The 19,115-nt window shown below is 42.4% G+C and overlaps 1 protein-coding gene across 7 annotated transcripts in view; it reads right to left on the bottom strand.

Moving 5' to 3' along the window:
* Positions 1-1,116: 1,116 nt before the first annotated feature.
* LYN (LYN proto-oncogene, Src family tyrosine kinase) overlaps positions 1,117-19,115 on the bottom strand; it is a 56,031-nt gene continuing 38,032 nt past the window's right edge. For all 7 annotated transcript variants that reach the window (XM_087753194.1, XM_087753165.1, XM_087753173.1 and 4 more), the window contains exons 11-13: positions 9,774-9,927; positions 7,875-8,006; positions 1,117-2,786 (exon numbers count right to left, since the gene is read on the bottom strand). In XM_087753194.1, the coding sequence (XP_087609320.1) occupies positions 2,584-2,786; positions 7,875-8,006; positions 9,774-9,927 (489 nt within the window). In that variant the 3' untranslated portion in view covers positions 1,117-2,583. The remainder of the gene's footprint in view (positions 2,787-7,874; positions 8,007-9,773; positions 9,928-19,115) is intronic.

The raw sequence follows: 19,115 nt of genomic DNA on the forward strand, positions 1-19,115 counted from the left end.
CAGTCGCTGTAATGCTGTTCCTCACAGTGGAAGGGGATCCCGTTCAGAGGGAGAACCTCACCCTCCCTGTGCAGACACTAGGTGGTGCAGCCTTCCTCTCCGACACTGAGGACAGCCCTTCGGTGGTGTGACTGGTCTTGCCGGGTCTTGGAGTTTTGGTTTGGTCTGCGCAAATGCAGTGGTAAGTGATCACTCTGACATGTCTTTAACCAGGCTGGAGATGTAGCGCTTGAGCCAGTGCTGTTCTCGTGTTTTCAACTGTTTCTGTTAAATACAGGTTATCCAGCTCCAGTAGTTCTAAAGGCCTATAATCCCTCCAGGGTAGAATTTCTGAACTATTATTCTACTCCCACACAAACTATTCCAGCTATTAAAAAATATTTTGGTATAGTTCTACAATACACTCAGTGCTGATCACTTGAATAAGAAAGCTGTAATGTACAAACTGCTCTAAGAACAGCAATAGCCAAAGAGAAGTTAAAGTAAATCATCAAAACAGGCTAATGCTGGAACCTTTCTATAGCACTAGATCATTTGCAAAGGTATTACACCTTGACAGTCTGCCACTTGTCTGAGAGTGTATGTTGGCAAGTTTCTATAACAGTAACTATAACCTCTTATTCCCTGAGCAACTGCTGTTTACGTGTTCCCTCCTACTTCCCAGAGCTCTTTGGCTGGCTACAGGAAATGGTTTGAAAGACAAGGTTATGTTATCTTAAGCTATTTTGTTTTCCCTTAAAATAAAATGAAGCCTGTAGTGAAGTGCTGACCAATTCTCACCTAATGTTTTCCAAAGAGTTGCAATGGACTGTGTTGCTATTACATTAAAGTCTTCTGAGAAATTGTTTTAAAGGACAGCTGAGGTCTGACTTTCTTTTTTCCTGCCCTCCACACCAAAAAGAAACCCTAACAAGGATGAAGACATGGCTGGTTCAGTCCTTTTCAGCTTCTCAACGCTCAATGGATTTAAAGAAAGCAGATTCTATTAATATTTACCATTGCAAAATAATCTTGTTAGTGGTGATGAACAGATGTTGCCCTGTTCCACATGAAGCTACCACTCTCGATAGAACATCAGCCATTTGTTTTATCTCAAATTACTACCATACAACTTGCTTCAGATTAAGTGTTTATTAAAATTAAAAATCACCGTACAATACACGCTATTTACATATTTAACTGGTAGTCTGCTTAAACTACACAGTTTGACTGAAGGAAGCCAATGGAAAAGAAAAGCAATGAATATTTATGCTGTTGAACTTCAACTGCAGGCACACTGAAGCTTTATCAAACGGGTTTTAAGCTTCTGCAAAGTACCATTGCCTAAATAATTGGGCTGAGGGGTGCCAAAGATGTACTGGGTTTCAGGTGTAAGAACCAGTGTCACTTTGGGGGAAAAAAAAAGTAATCTATGCTGTAGTTACATTGCAATTGCACTAGCTCAGCTGTTTTGGTAAGTAATTTGATGGAATAATTCAATATGTAGAGCTTGGCAAACTGCATTCACTTTTATGAATTAGGTTTATATACTGAGCAACAACCCTATAGTGTCACTGCAATGTAACTTGGTATCTTACTGCATATTTCCACAAATTGTTTTTGATAGTGCTAGGGCTAGTTTTAGCTTTGAAACAGATTTGAGGTTAGTTGATTAAAGCAGCAAAAATATAAGGAATATTCTTGAATAATCACAGAGAATTAAAAATTAAGATAAAAATACTTTCACTGGTAACAACAGTCTCAGCAACTGCAATGAAAGGATAAACTTCCTTCAAACTCCTGTGCTTTCCCATGGACTTCAGATGATGACTTTGGCCTTGTGGGAAAGCGAAGGTTGAATATGGAGTTAGGCGTGATGCTGCTTCTGCCGTCACGTGTGTTCATATTGCACTTCCGCATATGTGATGGCTGTGCAATGCTTTGAAAATTATTTTACATTTAAGATGAGTAATACAGCAGTAAACCAGAATCATCTTCAGTGTAAATAATTACATACATAACCCTTCCTTTAAAGGAAATGATGACGCCGGTTAGGAAGTCTTACAAGAGGTGACAGTACTCCAACTACATATGTGAAATAACAAGGATATAAAAATAATTTTCACAATATGCTGTATTTCAAAAAAAGATGATTTAAGAACATCACCATGTCTTAAATCTGTAAGTTCTCCTTCATGACTTTTTCTTTTGAAAACGGCTGTTCATGCATCTTCTCACCCCTTTTATAAACGTCTCCTTGTAATGTATTCCATGACTTAGATCTAAGAAGGTGTTGTCAAACTGTACCTGGTGCATGATCGCTTTCCTTCCTTCTCCCTCCCCACCCCAAAAAGCCTGCTTGGTTTGAGATGTTTCTGCAGATGCAAAACACAGAGTATTTAAGGAGAACTTCAATCTCTAGGGGAACTGTTTTAACCAAAGATAAACATTATTATTTCTCTGCAGAATATACTCTTTCCTTCAGCATTTCAGCTTCCACACTCGGTTAAGACATCCAAACTTGTGAAGTAATTGGTTTGAGCAGTCTGTCCAAATAATAGTCTGTGCCAATGATCCATGTTAGTAGAAAAAGTGTTCTTTGTTCTATGGCTGTTGTTGATACTGCCCTTCTGTTGCTGTGTAGAAGTCATCAAGCACACTCTGTAGATAATCAAATGTTGGCCTCTCTTCTGCTTTGTCTTTCCAGCATGTTTTCATGATATCGTAAAGCTCAGCTGGACAGGTTTCCATGCGTGGCATTCGGTACCCGCGCTGAAGAGCAACCATCACATCAGAATTGCTCATACCTTCAACAGAAAAAGAAAATTTTGAGCAAATGATGATCTCGGTTCCTAAACAAACAATTTTTTCTTTTTTATTTACTTCGCTCCAAAGATCTTCACCCAATAATACAAGGGTATTACTGCTTATTAAAGGTAGCTACTAATAAGAGTTCAATAAACAAGGCTGAGATGCGTTCTGGAACTGAGGGACTTGCTTTGAAAACCCTGGGGGAAGATTTCCATTTCCCCAGTTGACTGTAGCGACCTTTTTAGTGCCAAGATGGGGGAGATCATAATTCTTGTCTCCAGAACCAGCTCCGTTCTGTTCCTTTGACCAGTCCTGCCACCGTTTGTTCTGCTTCCAGTGGTGGTGAGATTCCCAGCGAAAGCCCACCCTGGCACCAGCCTTTGTCTCGTAGGTGCAGAGCTTCTACCCTGCTCGTGGTAGACCCCATCCACACTGAGATGTAGAAGAGCCTACCTGTTTGACCACGCTCCCAGCCACCCTGCCCAAGGTGGTAACACACTTTCAGATTTTCTTCTACGTCAGCATTTGTGTAAGCGCTGCTGATTGCAAGACACTGAATGTTGTCACTGGAGATATTGTAACTTGTAACAGGCAATTTCCCCTCCCTTCTTTCTCATCGTATTCCTATTGCGCAAAACCATCTTGCCAGCTGTGCTGAGCTTTGCTTTGTTTCCCCACTATGGTTTTCTTTCAGGGGATAAGAACTCTAATCACCAGCAGCGCGTCCTGACCCTCACATGCCAACTAATCTCACGTGAGAGAGGCCTGCCCTGGGCTCCATCCTCCTCCTCTCTTTTTTTTTTGCCCCACCCCCCTCCCTCCTTTTTTAAATCCTTGACCAATTGGTTCACGGAATGATTTCGACAGCTCCTCTCAGAAGGTCAGCTATGGCAGGGCCAACAAAAAGGCTCACCACTTCCTACCCAGAAACCTGCCTTTCAGCTTGTCCCTTCCTCTGCAAATCTTATGCAACCCAGGGGAATAATTGTGCTAGGATTACCTTCTCCAGGACACAGACTTTTAAGCTTTCTGTACTCCGGTGAATGCTGTTTCTTCCGATGGCTTCAGCCTAGATATTTGCTACCACCAGTGAAGACTTTCCCTCTATCGAGAAGGGTATTCCAGACCCCACAGCTGCTGGCTGCTCCTCAGGCTAAATGCTCCCTGTGGTGCAGTTCTGCCTAAGACTACAGTTTCTCATGGTTTTTCTCAGGCAACTCAGCCTCCAGTCAGGTCTGTGCGTGACATTCACTGCTCCTGCTCTCGCCAGTTCCCCAGAGGTGCAGGGAGAGCAGCTACGCTCTGCTGAGAGGAGGCAGGAGAGGTCCTGCTCCGAGCAAGGTCGGCAGCAGAGATGCAGATGTGGTGACTGCGCAGCTCTTGCTGCAGACTGCGCGCATCTTTGTACGTCTTATCTGACTATTAAAGCTACGCTTTAAACCACTTGGCAGGTAAGGACACATCTGAATTACAACCAAACAACAACTTTATCCGGTATAACTACTTTGATTATTCAAGATTACTATGGTTCATATAGTTGACTTCAGTTCAAGCCTTTTGGCTTTAACCTGTTCTAGAAATACTGTCAGCCATGAAATCTGAGTCTGGATCAGAGTGCTTACATCTTTTGTATTTTCAGTTACGCTTTGGAAGGAGGAGTGACGTTTTTCTGAGCTAACATTGCACACGTGTGTAGAAAAACAGTATTTTGAAGGTAGCTGTGGAATGGCATGTTGTCACAGAATAAGGAATTACTGCTATATAAAGACAAAATAAATATAGGAAGAAAGTCGATAAAGCATTTTATAGAGAACAGTGATCTGACTGCTTAAGCTTAAAGAAATGGATTGTATATAATGTATGCAGTGAAACAGTTAGTTATATTATGCAAAGGCTTAGTTAACTGTGTGTAACGCATGAGGACTACTGCTACTGGGTTCTGCGCAGAATGGGGCTGATTCTGTGGGTTTAAGTACTTCATAGGATTGTGCTTAGATCCAATGCCTGCAGGACTGATTGCTTGTTACATTCTGAATGCCAAGGACAAAGCCTGTGTTTCAGCTAACTTGCAAGAAAACTATCTGGTAAATAACCACTTCACAAGACAAAAATGAAAAGACTTTTATCAGTATTCCATAGTAAATACAATGTCATGAACAGACTTGCATATGTTTTGCGTTTTATTTAAAACAAAAAGGCTTACCTGTCTACCCCACAGTCCATGTGGTATTCTCCAAATAGCTACTTGTTTAACTTTTCTTTTTTTTTTTTTTTTTTTTTTGTGGCTAGAAAATTACCTGTCTTATCAAAACTACATCCTAATCAGTAAAAGAAATATATCCCACGTGCATATTCGGTACACTTACACCCTCTTAAATGTTAGCAAAGGACATATTAGCTCTAAAGGTTCGGTACATGTCTGTTAATTTACACTATGGTACCTGTTAAGTGTCACAGATAAAGACATATTTGCTTATGTTAGAGCCTGGGAACTTGTGTGAATGCAGTGATGTGGAGGAAGAATCCCACCATATGGAAAGCAGCATATCTTGTGAAGAGCAGCTGACATAACTGGAATGCAAGTATGGATGTTGTCACTATTTGACATACTATATAATCTCCTGGAAGTTAGTTTTAACAACCAATTCAACTTACTTGCCCAGAGATTCAGATACTTGTTTCATATTTCAGAGGTAGTTCCTGAAACTATGGTCCCACTGATTGCTTTGAGTTTCTCAGTAAGAGAAACAGCTGTTGGCCTTTACCAGCAAAGGTCACAAAAGCCCCAAGTTTCTTGGCTGGAAATGCTTCCTACCAAGTTGCCTGCCTAGATTTTCCTCACAGGTATTAACTACTTGCCGGTTTCAACTCAAACTCTTTCATACGCAGCTTTATGCTGAATACTGCATAAATATGCATAAATACTGTCTAGTTGCTGGAGCTGGGTAATAATTGAAAATAATATTTTGAAGCGTTCCTGTTAGAACTGAAAAATCAATTTACTGTTTCTCTCCAGTGGCTGCTGGTTACAACCTATCACTAGGTTACTCTTGCCATGCTGGGGTAATTTGCCCAAACCTGTCACATCTCTTCATGTAAAGTAAATTGGTCACCCATTTATTTTGCTGTCCTTGTGATTCTTCAGTTTCAACTTTCAGTTTAATAGGCTATTTCAATTTATACTTCTATTTAAAATAGACATATATCCCTCTTCCAGTTTAATCCAAACAATGCCTGCAAACTATTAAAATCTTCCTGTATGCAGTCAAGAGGCTTCCGCTTCTAATTGCTCATCGACAAATGAATCCACAGTGAATGGCCCATTTATGGTGCTCATAAAAGTGATCGCATATTAAAAAAATATTGCCCAGACTTCCTCTAGAAGAGAGATTTTCCCACAGTAGTAGAGCAGTACAGTGTCTGCTGTACAGATTGATTTTTTTTTTTCTTAAAATAAAAATATGATATGTTTTATGGAGGCAAAGAGGGAGCAGACATAGCTGCAGAATTAAGGATTGAATTGGGGGTTGTGTTTTTGTCGTGCTGGTTTCCAGGTGAGCTCGTAGGTTTGCTCAGAGAAGGATAATTTTCAAGGCATCTAGACATAACCTCGTAAGCCCAGCTCATCACAGGCAACTGTCTGGATACGTAGGCGTGTGCTAACGGGGAAAAAAAGTATCCCGACTGTGGGAAGCACCAGGCGTTACTCGGCTGCATACAACTCCCACCTGATCTTTCCTGGCGACATGAGCAGTGTTTAGAATAGCTTTGGGAGGACCTGCTACGCCATCACATATTTCATAGCCCTTACCTAAAAACCAACCCGGAGCATATGTTTAAACACTTAGCTGTGCAAGCAGCCCTATCATCTCTTGAAGTTTAAGGGGGCTACCCTTGAGCTTAAGTGCTTTCCTGGACTGGAGCCTTACCGAGCAATGAGAATGCCTTGTATGGAAAGCTGCTATGTTCTTCCATAACGCAGTGTGAAGTTGGCCGCCATCACCCCTTCCCCGCTGCCCAAGTCTCATGGGAGGTCTGGTCTCCCTGTGCCCAGAGGTGTTGAGCCTACTGTCGTTTCAGGACCCGGGGCTCGGGTCCCCCAGGTCTGCCCCTTTGACACCTCTGGCAGTTCAGGATGCAGAATTCCAGCTGCTCAGGACATGGTGGTGAAAATGCTTTCACTGTGTAAACAGCAAGAGCTGCTGCACTGGAAGTGCTGGGAAAGCTTTGCTTGGATGAGATATCTTCTCTCCCTTTACTGCCTGTGGACTGCAGCATCCTAAGGGTTCTTCTCATAAGTCACTCCATCTGTGAGATGGCAGCACAGGTGGATATGGCTGTACTTTCCCCATTTGCCCACAAGATAAGAGAATTTTGGTTCATTTTCCATAACCTCAGTAAGCTTAAATGAATGCAGTCTGGTACCCTGAGTTAATCAGCTATGCCTGAGATGCAACAATTTTGTGTGCAAAAATATCCTTCATACAAGTTGTTTCTGTGTGCTGGAAACATTAATATGTATTTTGTTTAACAGAAATAAAAACGAAACGTAAAGCACGTAACCCTTTCGCAGCTACTTAATGCAGCTATGACTGATGTACTCTGTGGTCTCAGACCTGAACCATAGGGAACAATGAAGAGCAAATATTCCTAGCTATATACAGCGCTGCTTTAGGGTCTGCTTTCATGTTTGTTTAGATTAGCTACCACTGACAAATTATTACAGCCTATTTGCTTGTGGAAACACTTTCTTAGCACTTTCACGTATTACAGAGACCGTGCTGCTGAGCGTAAAGCCGGGATCTGTGACAATTCAGCATTTGCTGCAGTTGCACTTTTGAATATATAAAAATGACCACTTGTTCATGGTGCCATTAGTCTGTTTGCTAAAATTTACCCCAGAGAGGCACGTGGTTTACACATACGGTGACTATAAGTTTTCAAAGCGATAACATTACCTGCGAGACGTTTTCCAAATCACTGCTGTCGCTGCTGTCAGATGCCAGCTCTTTCCCTGCGTATGTTCTTTGCTTTCTAACACCAAAGTATAAATACAGAGTAACGGTATAAACACAGGCCCATACCTGGATAAGGAATCTTTCCATATGTAACGATTTCATACAGGAGAATCCCAAATGACCACACATCAGATTTAATAGTGAAAGATCCATAGTTAATTGCCTCTGGTGCTGTCCATTTAATAGGGAATTTCGCACCTACAAAAAAGCACAGTCTCAATCAGTCAGAGGCAAATTTAAACACTCGATATCAAGTCACTACAAGGTCTTAAACGACTTGCCTACGATACCCGTAAAGTAGCGAAGTTGCCAGCAACTCCTTTCTGTCCAAGAGTTACCAGCAGAGATGTGCTGCGGGATGCATGTTGCCACACTACACGGCCTGTGTCAGAGGTGCAAATGAGATGCTGAAAATTGCATAGCACCTTTTGACTCTTAGGCATGGTGAATTTTTGCTAAAAATACAGTCTCCGTTTTCCCTTCTGCCCAGTGGTCAGGCAACAATCTTACAATTCCCATCACCTGCAACTTCACTAGACTTTAACTAACTTTTCCTATTTTAACGGAAGTCTGTCTAGCTTCAACAGACACTTTAACACATTTCACATTCAGCCATAGATGCAAAAGCAGTAGCAAGTCATATCTTAAAATACTGTCTTTCATGTCTAATTAACTGATTCAGAAAATCCCATATAAAAGCAAACTCCTTCCAGTTAAGTAAGAAAAGTTCAAGCAGCCGTTGTTGGGGAATATTAAATCAGCTCTTCAGACAAAGAAGAGTAATACAAGCAGATTCTCTCTATGCCCTTTTTAGCCTGCTCTATCATTCTGGCAGAAAATACCAGGTAAGCTAGGAAACTTTTCTGAATGGCAGAAAACACATCAAAGAAATTCATCATAAAGAATTTATAACCTGAAAGGTTCATTTAATCAATATACAATGTCCAGAGGTAGCTAAAAAAAACCACAGATAGGGGTTCTGTACCTCTGAAAACTGCTTAATCTGACCCTTGCCTCTGATCTATTGAATTACTGTTCCCCAGGGACTGCTGAATAGCTCACCTTCCTTTAATCTCAACTGTAGCGCATCGTTCTCTTTCTTCCTCATACCTTAGTTCTTCCCCCCTCGTCCTACATTACCACAGTTTCCATCCAGACTGTGTGAAAATAAGAAGTAGTGTCTTTAAAACAAGAGGGGGAAAGCCAGCCAACAAACCTACTCTGCAAAGTTACCCTAATGCCATCTGTGCATGGAAGCATAAATAAAAACTTTTCACTCCAACAAATTGACTACGCGCTTCTTGAAAGGATCCTTGACAACATTAGCAAAGCACGCATGGCGAAACCCAGACAAATATCTTTAATGGTAGGATTTCCCCTCTCGCCAGTCCTGACCCTGCTGCGATGTCACCTCCGTCCGTGTGCTGAACAGGGACGTGACCCAGCCTTCCAGTGTCCCTACACGTAGCAGCAGTGCTGCCCAACACGCAAATCAGCGCTGCAGCTCCTAAGGCAGCTTCAAAAGACAACCCGGTCTGCTAAAGGTTTTCTTGTTACCAGCAACTACACCTGCTAGGGCTCCTTCCTTTCCCTAAGGGAAAGGAGGTGCATGTGGCACGTAAGGATGTGAAGAGAAAATAAGATCATATTTTCTTGGCATTTAATTCAGTGGGATGGAAGCTGTGGGTGCGCAATTAATTTGCTCAATTTAGAAAAATTTGCGTGCAGTTAAGTACTCTCAATTTTATTTGTTCTTCAAATGTATTTAAAATAAACTTCTCAAAAAGCCTGGGACGCACAGAAAGGTTGCTTGTTTCCTTATTGTTTTTAAAAGTTGTCGGCATTAGAATGCTGCCTGGGAAGTTGTTACGGCATTTTCTGTCCTTGGTGACCATGTTATTGTTAGATACAGACTCACTGCCTCCCAGAGGCTGAAGTTTTAAAGACAAAAATAAAAATACATACCTTCCCTTGCTGTATATTCGTTGTCTTCGATGACTCTTGCTAGTCCAAAATCAGCAATTTTGCACATCAGTAAGTCCGAAACCAGAACATTCGCTGCTCTCAAATCCCGATGGATATAATTTTTTCTTTCTATGTACGCCATCCCTTCTGCAATCTGCAACAAATGAAACAACAATTTTGATATTTCAACACCATCAGCAGGTCTGAGCTCTCTGTTCTTTCAATGTATTAGCAAAGCCACATCCATTTATTCCTTACCAGTATCTTTGGAGCAATTTTTAGATGGAAGCAAAGAAAGGGTGATTGCCACACAAAACTTATGTGTAGATGCAGTCCTGCAAAACTATACTTACAGTAGCAGCTTCAAAAGAATTGTTTGGGTGACTAACGGCTGGCAGGATTAGAGATAAGTATTAGAGACATTTCCTGAAACAAAAGCTTAATTAAAATATTCCGAAGATTTCTACTAAAATATTCTCTTCCCTAAATTATTCAACAGTTTATTTTCCAAATACTAAGAAAATGGAAGGAATTAATACGTTAAACAAGATACAGATGTTCTTTTAAGGACTGATGAAGCAACAGTGCAGATAGAGTGAAAAAAAAAAAAAAACCCAACAATTTTCTATTTACCCAGCATAGGCCTAGACAATCGGGAAATAGTTACTAAGATAGGGAAAACAACTTTATCTATTTTCTTCTACAACATGTACCTGTTCATACACGAGGAGCATTTGGCAACAGCCAGCTCTCAGATACAATCATAAGCAAATTTAATTTGTATTTCAGCAGCCCAAATTAATTTCCAACCCAAATTAAAGATGATTAATGTCTTCAAAATATGCATTGGGGAAGATTTTTTTCAGTATTTGCCCAGATTAACTTCTTTTTTTTTTCCCCTAGAGAAAAACATATTACTTTCCAGAAAAAAAGAAACTGAAAGAATAGTTTCTGAAGTCAGAGCAATAAAACTGTTGGGTAGATTGTATTCTGTCCAAAAGTTTAAGAAGAACTAGGAAAAAAGAAAAATAAACCCAGTGCTTGTGAGCTGTCGGTTTTTCTCTCCCTTGTAAGACTCGGGTGATGGGCCATTCCCCGGCAAGGCCCACGGTCCAGCCCGCGCGGCAGGTACCTCTCCGGGGTGCCCGGGGGTGCCCGGGGGTGCCCGGGTGGGGCTGGGGAACGCGCAAGCCCTCAGATTTGCTAACGAATCAGCAGTAAAGCAGTAAGGGGCCTTCTCCAGTGCCAGTCCCCAGCACACTCATACACGGGCTCTTTCCTCTCCACCTCAGGAGAAGACAAGTGCATGGATCCCTTCTCGGCGCCAGAGGTGATGGTTTCAGCCGTGCAGTAAAGCAGGCAGGGGCACCTGACCAAATCTTAAGAAAACATTAACATCACTTCTGCTTATTCATTTTTAAAAAGTCCCCGAGGGGTGCTGCGAAGGCACACACTGCCACCACTTACAACACAAAACCACACGGTCTTTGTTCCTCTTTTTCAGTTTAGGCAATGGAAAAATAATGCCACTCGCCCTCCCACCTCCTTCCACTGTGTCTTCTTACAAACCAATGTATTCTTCAGAGCAGAGTGTTACATTGCCCTTGTACGACGCAGGGAGGGTCTCACACTAAACCAGAAAGAAACTCCGGTGATGAAGAGAATGAAGAACACCTGCATTTCATTTTCTAGAAATAAGTAAGACGTTTTATAACGAAGGAAGCAGCTACTAGTGAATAATTGCCACAGAGAATCTTACTAGAGACTTGCAGACAAAACAGAAGAGTAGTATTTGATTAGAGCCTGCTCTGCCTCTCTCTCCTTCCCATGTGATTACTTGGGTTTGGGGAGGAATGAGAGACGAAAGGGAAGGTTTTGCTTTAAGATCAATGCTGAGATTGGACTGGCCAGTTTGGCAGATACGACCAAAACACAGACAGGTTCACTAACGTCGCCAAAAATACACCAGCCATCACAATGGAATCAACTTTCCTCCTACTTCCCTGCACGGATTTAACATTTGGGTGAACTGCTGGGTGGGGAATGAAGAACCACTTCACGAAAGAGACATTTGTGCTGGCAATATTTAGTTTCCAAGTCCAACCTAGCAAAGCCACTGGACAGACCATTTTATTTCCTCTTATTTGTGCCAGACTCGCTGAAGTCATCATCTGATTAGTCACAAATGAAGAATGTGACATCAAACGATCCATTATGTTTTCAGCAAATACAAGCTATATTTCTGTGAAATTCCAGGACAATAGGTTTGGCTGCATTGAATCATAGAAATTCAAAGAAGCCACGTATGTGCAAGCATTTGGGCATGCAAAAAATTCCCGAGTAGGAGAAGAATAATGGGCAAGGAATTTTGAATGGGAGAAGGAGGGGAAACACAGCAACTGGGCAACTGAATTCACACATCTGGTCACGTTAAACCTTTGCTCGTGGGAAAAGAAAAAAAAAAAAAAAAGAGGATTTTTGATCAAGGGAACGGGTGCCAGAGCCCACGTGATAACTTTTTATGATAATTGTTGGGTTTTCATTGCCAAATGATATGTTAGAGAAATTCATGGGAACAAAAGAAAATTAAAGCCTTTTTCCCCCTATTTTAATGATCATTGGTACCTGTCAAGACTGTTCGGCTACATGTAACTACTACTCAGAAGCAGGATGGGAAAGTTAATTTGGGCTTCTGGGATATGTTTTGTGGCCTTTAAGAGAGGGTTCTGCCCTACACTGCACAAGTGTTACCACCAGGAAGGGAGCAGTTTCACCTTTAATGAACTACTGACACACTTCTAGAAATACCCAAGTTAAATCCTTTTAAAAACAACCAACCAACAAAGCTCTAAATGCTAGGAACTATGCACCCAGGGTAAGAATGGAAGAAATAAATCACTCCACAAGACAGCCTCTGTACGGTAAATCTTCAGCTAAAAGTCACGCAATAAGTGAATGACTCGGAGCCGCAGCTCTGCAGACAGCTCTGTCACCCATTTGGGGTGGGATTTCAGCTGGCAGTGCTCTTTCCTCTCTGTTTCTCCTCTTTCTACCTGTACAGCAGGGTAATTGCTTAACTTTTTGGAGCTCTTGTCGGTCACATCACAAACAGGTATAAAACTCTTTCAAAATCCTGAAAGAAAATAGTAGAAAAAGCGTGGCACATAGGATGTTGCTTTGAAAACATGCATTCCCCACTTTCTGACCCATTCTTTTAGCTTCTGAAGGTGTTTGGGGAAGGAGGCAAAAGCAGCAGAGGGCTTTGAAGTAGGGAGGGGAGAACCTACTGCCACAGGAGAGCTACACCTTCTGAGAAGCAAAAGCACTTGGTCACAACTCAAAGACTTCCTCGGTGAAACGTCCCAGCCGGCATTAAACAGCACGTAGAGGGACAGGCAGTTCTGTGCTTTTTTCCACAAGGTGAAACTCAGTTGTTGTTTTGGTTTTTTCTGCAAAACCAGAGAACTTCTGGATCCCTTCATAGCTCTGTTTTTCAACTCAAAGACATGCTTGATTTCAACTTCCATTCCAAAGGTCTGTGATCCTCTTTTGCAAGAGTTCTTTCAAACAAGGCATGTTTTACACATAGTTTGCAACGCTGTTTCTTCATGCAGAGAGGAGGTTATGGCAACATGCGTAATGGAGTCTGCTTGTGCATTTCTAGGCTGTATGTAAAAATGTGGAATACTAAAGAGGCTGGAGGGGTTTGCTTAGGGTCAGCCTGATAGGATGTTTTTACATCATGCTGAGAATGCATTATATCATGTTGAGAAGGAAAATTAAGTGACAGGGATCATGAAACAGAGTGGAATGAATATGAAAGGGAATGAAAGAATAGCAAAATATGAAGGGTGGTTTTTTTTATTAGGAAAGCAAGTTTTAAACAACCTGGAGGGCTGACAGGTACAACTTCATGGGGAAAAAAGTCTCAGGAACAACCACACCGTCAAAAAAACCCAGCAATTACAAGTGCAAGGGTAAATCACACTTATTGTAAAGAGTGCTTGACAAGAAAAATTTAGATAGAATAGAATAGACTATTTCAGTTGGAAGGGACCTACAACAATCACCTAGTCCCACTGCCTGACCACTTCAGGGCTCAAAGCACGTTAAGGGCATTATTCAAATGCCTCTCAAACACTGACAGGCTTGGGGCATTGATCACCTCTCTAGGAAGCCTGTTCCAGTGTTTGACCACCCTCTCGGTAAAGATATGCTTCCTAATGTCCAGCCCGAAGCTCCCCTGGGAGCAGCTTTGAACCATTCCCACACATCCTAACACTGGATGCCAGGAAGAAGAGCTCAGCACCTCCCTCCCTGCTTCCCCTCCTCAGGAAGCTGCAGAGAGCCATGAGGTCGCCCCTCAGCCTCCTTTTCTCCAAACTGGACAAGCCCAAAGTCCTCAGCCGCTCCTCACAGGACATGCCTTCCAGCCCTGTCACCAGCTTTGTTGCCCTCCTCTGGACACGTTCAAGGACCTTCACATCCTTCTTATATTGTGGGGCCCAGAACTGCACACAGTGCTCAAGGTGAGGCTGCACCAACACTGAATACAGCAGGATAATCACCTCTTTGACCGTCTGGGTGTGCTGTGTTTGATGCACCTCAGGATGTGGTTTGCCCTCGTGGCTGCCAGGGCACGCTGCTGACTCATATGGAGCCTGCTGTCAACCAGCACCCCGAGGTCCCTTTCTGCAGGGCTGCTCTCCAGCCACTCCTCTCCCAATTTATACTTGTGCCCAGTGTTACTCCATCCTAGGTGCAGAATCCAGCATTTGGATTTGTTAAATTTCATCCCATTAATCATAGCCTAATGCTCCAATCTATCTAGCTCCCTCTGCAAGGCCTCCTGTCCCTCAAAAGAGTCAGCAGCACTTCCCAGTTTGGTATCATCTGCAAACTTGCTAATGGTGCATTCAACTCCTGCATCCAGATCACTGATAACTATACTGAACAGAACTGGCCCTGGGACTGAGCCCTGAGGAACACCGCTGGTGACCGGTCACCAGCCAGATGTAGCCCCGTTCACTACAATCCTTTGAGCTCTGCCCTTCAGGCAGTTCTTCACCCAGTGTACAGTGAACCTGCTCATCCTACAGTTGGACAACTTGTCCAGAAGGATGCTGTGAGGGACAGTATCAAAAGCCTTACTAAAAATCCAGAAAAACTACATCCACTGCCTTCCCTTCATCCACTACAGAGGTGACCTTATCATAGAACGATATCAAATGAGTTGAACAGGACTTTCCCTTTGCGAACCCATGTTGACTGTGCCTGATGATTGCATTATTCTGTCAATGCCTTTAAGTAGTACCCAGTATAATCTTCTCCATAATTTTCCCAGGAACTAAGGTTAGACTAAGAGGTCTGTAGTTCCCTGGGTCTTCCCTCATGCCCTTTTTGTAGGTTGGAATAACATTGGCTAGCTTCCAGTCAGCAGGGACCTCCCCAGACTCCCAAGACCTTTGGTAGATGATCGATTTGGCTAAATCTTACATGGTCAGAAACACCTGAAAATTATAAAGTCAAATAACAAAATATAAAAAAATCCCCCAATATGACAAAAATCAGAAGATCCCACCCACAAAAAGTGCTACAAATAGTAAGTATAAGCAGGGAAACTAGAGGTGCATTAGTCATAGGACAAGACCAATGAAAACATTCACATTAAATGAATGATTAAATGATGGAGAAGACTACATGCAAATGCTACAGAGAAATTTTTAAATGCCTGACTTTGCTTCAGTCTCCACGGAAAGGGCCAAGGGTGCACACATGGTTAACGTGAATGACAAACGGGTAAGAACACAGAGTGGAAAGGGGAAAAAACTGGGTTAGGACAGTTTTTGTGGATATAGGTAGCTTATGAGACACCTGAAAACTATCGGTAAATCCAAACTCACGCATCCTTACTCGCCTGCAAAGCCAGTAAGCAAAATGGTGAAAAAATATAAGTGATGAATCAGTATTCAAAGTTGAGCCTAGTTTTTATTTGGTTACAAATGAAGTCAACTCTGGGAAAAAAACAAAAGGGTATGACTACAATTTCCAAAATAATGAGAAACAACTAGGCTAAGAACCTCCCTAGTCCTCTCCAGCCCTATTTTATCTATGATTTTAAACCAAAACCATGTAGAAATGATTACTTAGAGATGGTTTAGGTATACTTTTACAAGATTTCCCTTTGTGTTGACAGATGTGGCTTTTTACTGTTTTCAGGATCTGTACTATAAAACTACACGTGAAACCTCAGGCAGTACAAGGCAAGGATTTGTGCATAAAGGCAGCTTTGAAATTCCCTCCATATTGCTGCTGCCTGCGAGACAAGCGGGGCTGAACCACTGCACTCGCTCCCTGGGACTGGGATGCCGCCCCTGAGGGTCCAGCCGTGAGCAGGACACCCTGGCCACATCCCTCGTCCTTGGCTCGGCGGGTGAGGGACGGTGGCCTCAGAGGTGCTCTCGACTGCCCACCAGCTCAGGCCCAGGACTTGGCGGGATGCTCCTGCCAAAGCGGGTAAAGCAGCCTGAAAACCAGACTGGAAATGAGTCCAAAGCACTTAGGGTGGGAGGGAGCATCCTGCTGGTGAAGTTTAAGCAGAGGAAATAATGGAGCATATCCTGAGGTTCACATTGCCTTAAATTTGGTAATTCTCGGTTCCTAGGGAAAAAACAGTCTGCAGTTTTTAAAGATTTGAAGCAAATAAGTGTTATTGATCTGGACAAGATCATCTTTCATCTGGGACTAACCAAAACCAGGCTCCTTTCAACAATGTCCAGATGCATAATAAAAGAAAATATACTTCTTCATCACAGAGTTTGCAAAATGAGAGTTCATCTTCATGTGACTCTCTGCCTATGAACAGGGAGTAGACCCTTTGTATCTGGCAACTGAAAACTGTTGTGTAACAGTCACATTTTAATCTTCAAGTGATATATCAGTGTAATACCAATTTTCAGTTTGCAGCAGTGCTTATCCTAAAGGTGAGGTCAGGAACGGCTGCAAAAACATATTCCTCTTGCTCCAGCGAAGCAGCTATGTAGTCAAAGCAGACCCACAGTGAAAAAAGGAATTATTAAAGTCACGTATATAATTATGCACTGGAGCATTAGAGGGTATCATTAAAAATGAAAGAAACCTGAAAAGGAATACGGCAAGACTGCAGTGGAAATCTCCCAATGCCAAATAAGTGTTAACATTAATTCTGATTTAGGACTTTCCCTTTTCCCCTTAAAAAAAGAGAAGAGATAGGGATTAAAGCACTGCATCAAAAATCTCTACTAATTTTATTCTAAATTTATTATAATTTTAATTTGTAGCCTTAGAAGGCAGAAAGAAGAGGACAAGAGTTGCCAATGAAGTTGTAGATCATAGAAAAATTAATGAAAGTATCAGTGCTGCACGGGAAAGATGACAGACTGTTTTTGTGACAAAGCTTTGACCAGTTTGAAAGGTATGATGTGAGTATGTTCAGTAACAACTGATATCATTTTCCTAACTGTGCATGTGTGTGCTACATGGTAGATAAAGGATTTGCATAAGAAGCAGGAAGAGTTTACACATGCAAAAGGTTCACTGAATTTGCGTCATACATTTTCAGCAGCTGTCATCAAACAGAAGCAAGTATGATTTCAAGAACTGTGAAACAAAGAATTGGGAGCTCTTTAGGTAAATTAGCTCTGGGGCACGACGAAAACCAACTAGTAAAATCCAGAGTTTGCCCGTCGCTTTAGTGCTGAAGGAGCTAGGCTCCTGCCTGCAGATGACCAAAGGGAATATGGGCAATGTCCATGCGGACCATCTTGGCCTGCTGCATTAGCAAGATTTGGCAGTATAGCTTGTGGACAAAGTGATGAAATTTGCTTACCCTCCAACACATAACTGGGAACCAACAGGACCTTTGGGTTCCCTGAGCCTGCTGGCTGAACTGACGGGCAGAAGCCCCAGGAAGGGGAACTGCTTGTCAACCATGTCAGCTAATGCCTGCCAGACGTGTGACAGTTGCAAGACCAGCTGATGAGGTTGCCATGCTGCTGACCCACGCACCAGCAGTGGTCACGCAGGCAGGGAAATGGGCTCAGATTTTGAGTTCTCCATATTCCTGGCTGTTTCTGGCATGCCCGACATACTGACAATTCTGCTTACTTTTACAGGAGATGCCAAAGCCCTGCTCTGTACTGAAGCAGGTAGTATGTGCTTGAAGATATCTTTGCAAACCTCAGGTTCCTTTAAAACACACTCCTTTTAGAGATGTTCACCTCTAATGGCCAAAACCATCTTTGCCAGGGCATAGCTAACACTAGATTTCCCCAGCCTCTATTCATATGAATTAATTAAAACACAAAAGATAAACTTCAGTTCTTTCAGAGGGAAGATTGCTTTCAAAACTGGGCCGGACCACTTTCCTAGCAAGCATTTTCTTGCCATGTCTTCCACTAGCCTGATTGCATGAATTGCGATTGCTACCTACAGCAAAAAAAACCATAAAAATCCTGAATCCACAGCTATACGCTAAAGTAGTCACTAGATGTAAGTGTAACTAAATAGAATCACAGAATCATAGAATGGTTTGAGTCGGAAGGGACCTTTAAAGGGCATCTAGTCCAACCCCCCTGCAATGAGCAGGGACATCTTCAACCAGAGCAGGTTGCTCACAGCCCCGTCCAACCTGGCCTTGAATGTTTCCAGAGGTGGGGCATCTACCACCTCTCTGGGCAACCTGTTCCAGTGTTTCACCACCCTCATCGTAAAACATTTCTTCCTTATATCTAGTCTGAATCTACCCTCTTTTAGTTTAAAACCATTACCCCTTGTCCTATCGCTACAGGCCCTATTAAAAAGTCTGTCCCCAGTACTCAGCTATTGCTGTCAAAAATCACAATCAGTGAGTGTGGGTGTTAAGCTAACAAAATAGCACAATCAGTATAGCGGAGTATAGCAAGATTACTTGCTTGAAAAATGCTATCTTTTTAAAAGGTGTTTATTTCACCTGGGGGAGCAGTCCTTACTTTTCTTTTTGCAAAATCAGAATGTTTCACCGCTGGTAAATGCAGATTTCTTTCAAGACTGTTCAAGGCAAAGGTGTTACAAAGTTGGCGAGTGGAGCACTAACAGCAGCCTGGCAATGGAAACACCAACCCGCAGCGCTCTTCAACACCACTTGGAAAATGGGCTTCAGCTGGGGGTTCATGTTCAACTACCTGCACTACATTCTTCAGCTATCTGACAGTCACAGAGACCACATCCTCCCCTCCCTTTCTTCCATTCCCATTCCCTCCTTATCTGACAAGACCATTGTAAGGCAGCAAATTACATTCCTCTGGATAAAAAGGCAACATACTC

The sequence above is a fragment of the Nipponia nippon genome, unplaced genomic scaffold (assembly GCF_047370975.1).
Source record: "Nipponia nippon isolate SJK-2023a ecotype South Korea unplaced genomic scaffold, ASM4737097v1 scaffold_1, whole genome shotgun sequence".
Taxonomy (NCBI): Eukaryota; Metazoa; Chordata; class Aves; order Pelecaniformes; family Threskiornithidae; genus Nipponia; species Nipponia nippon.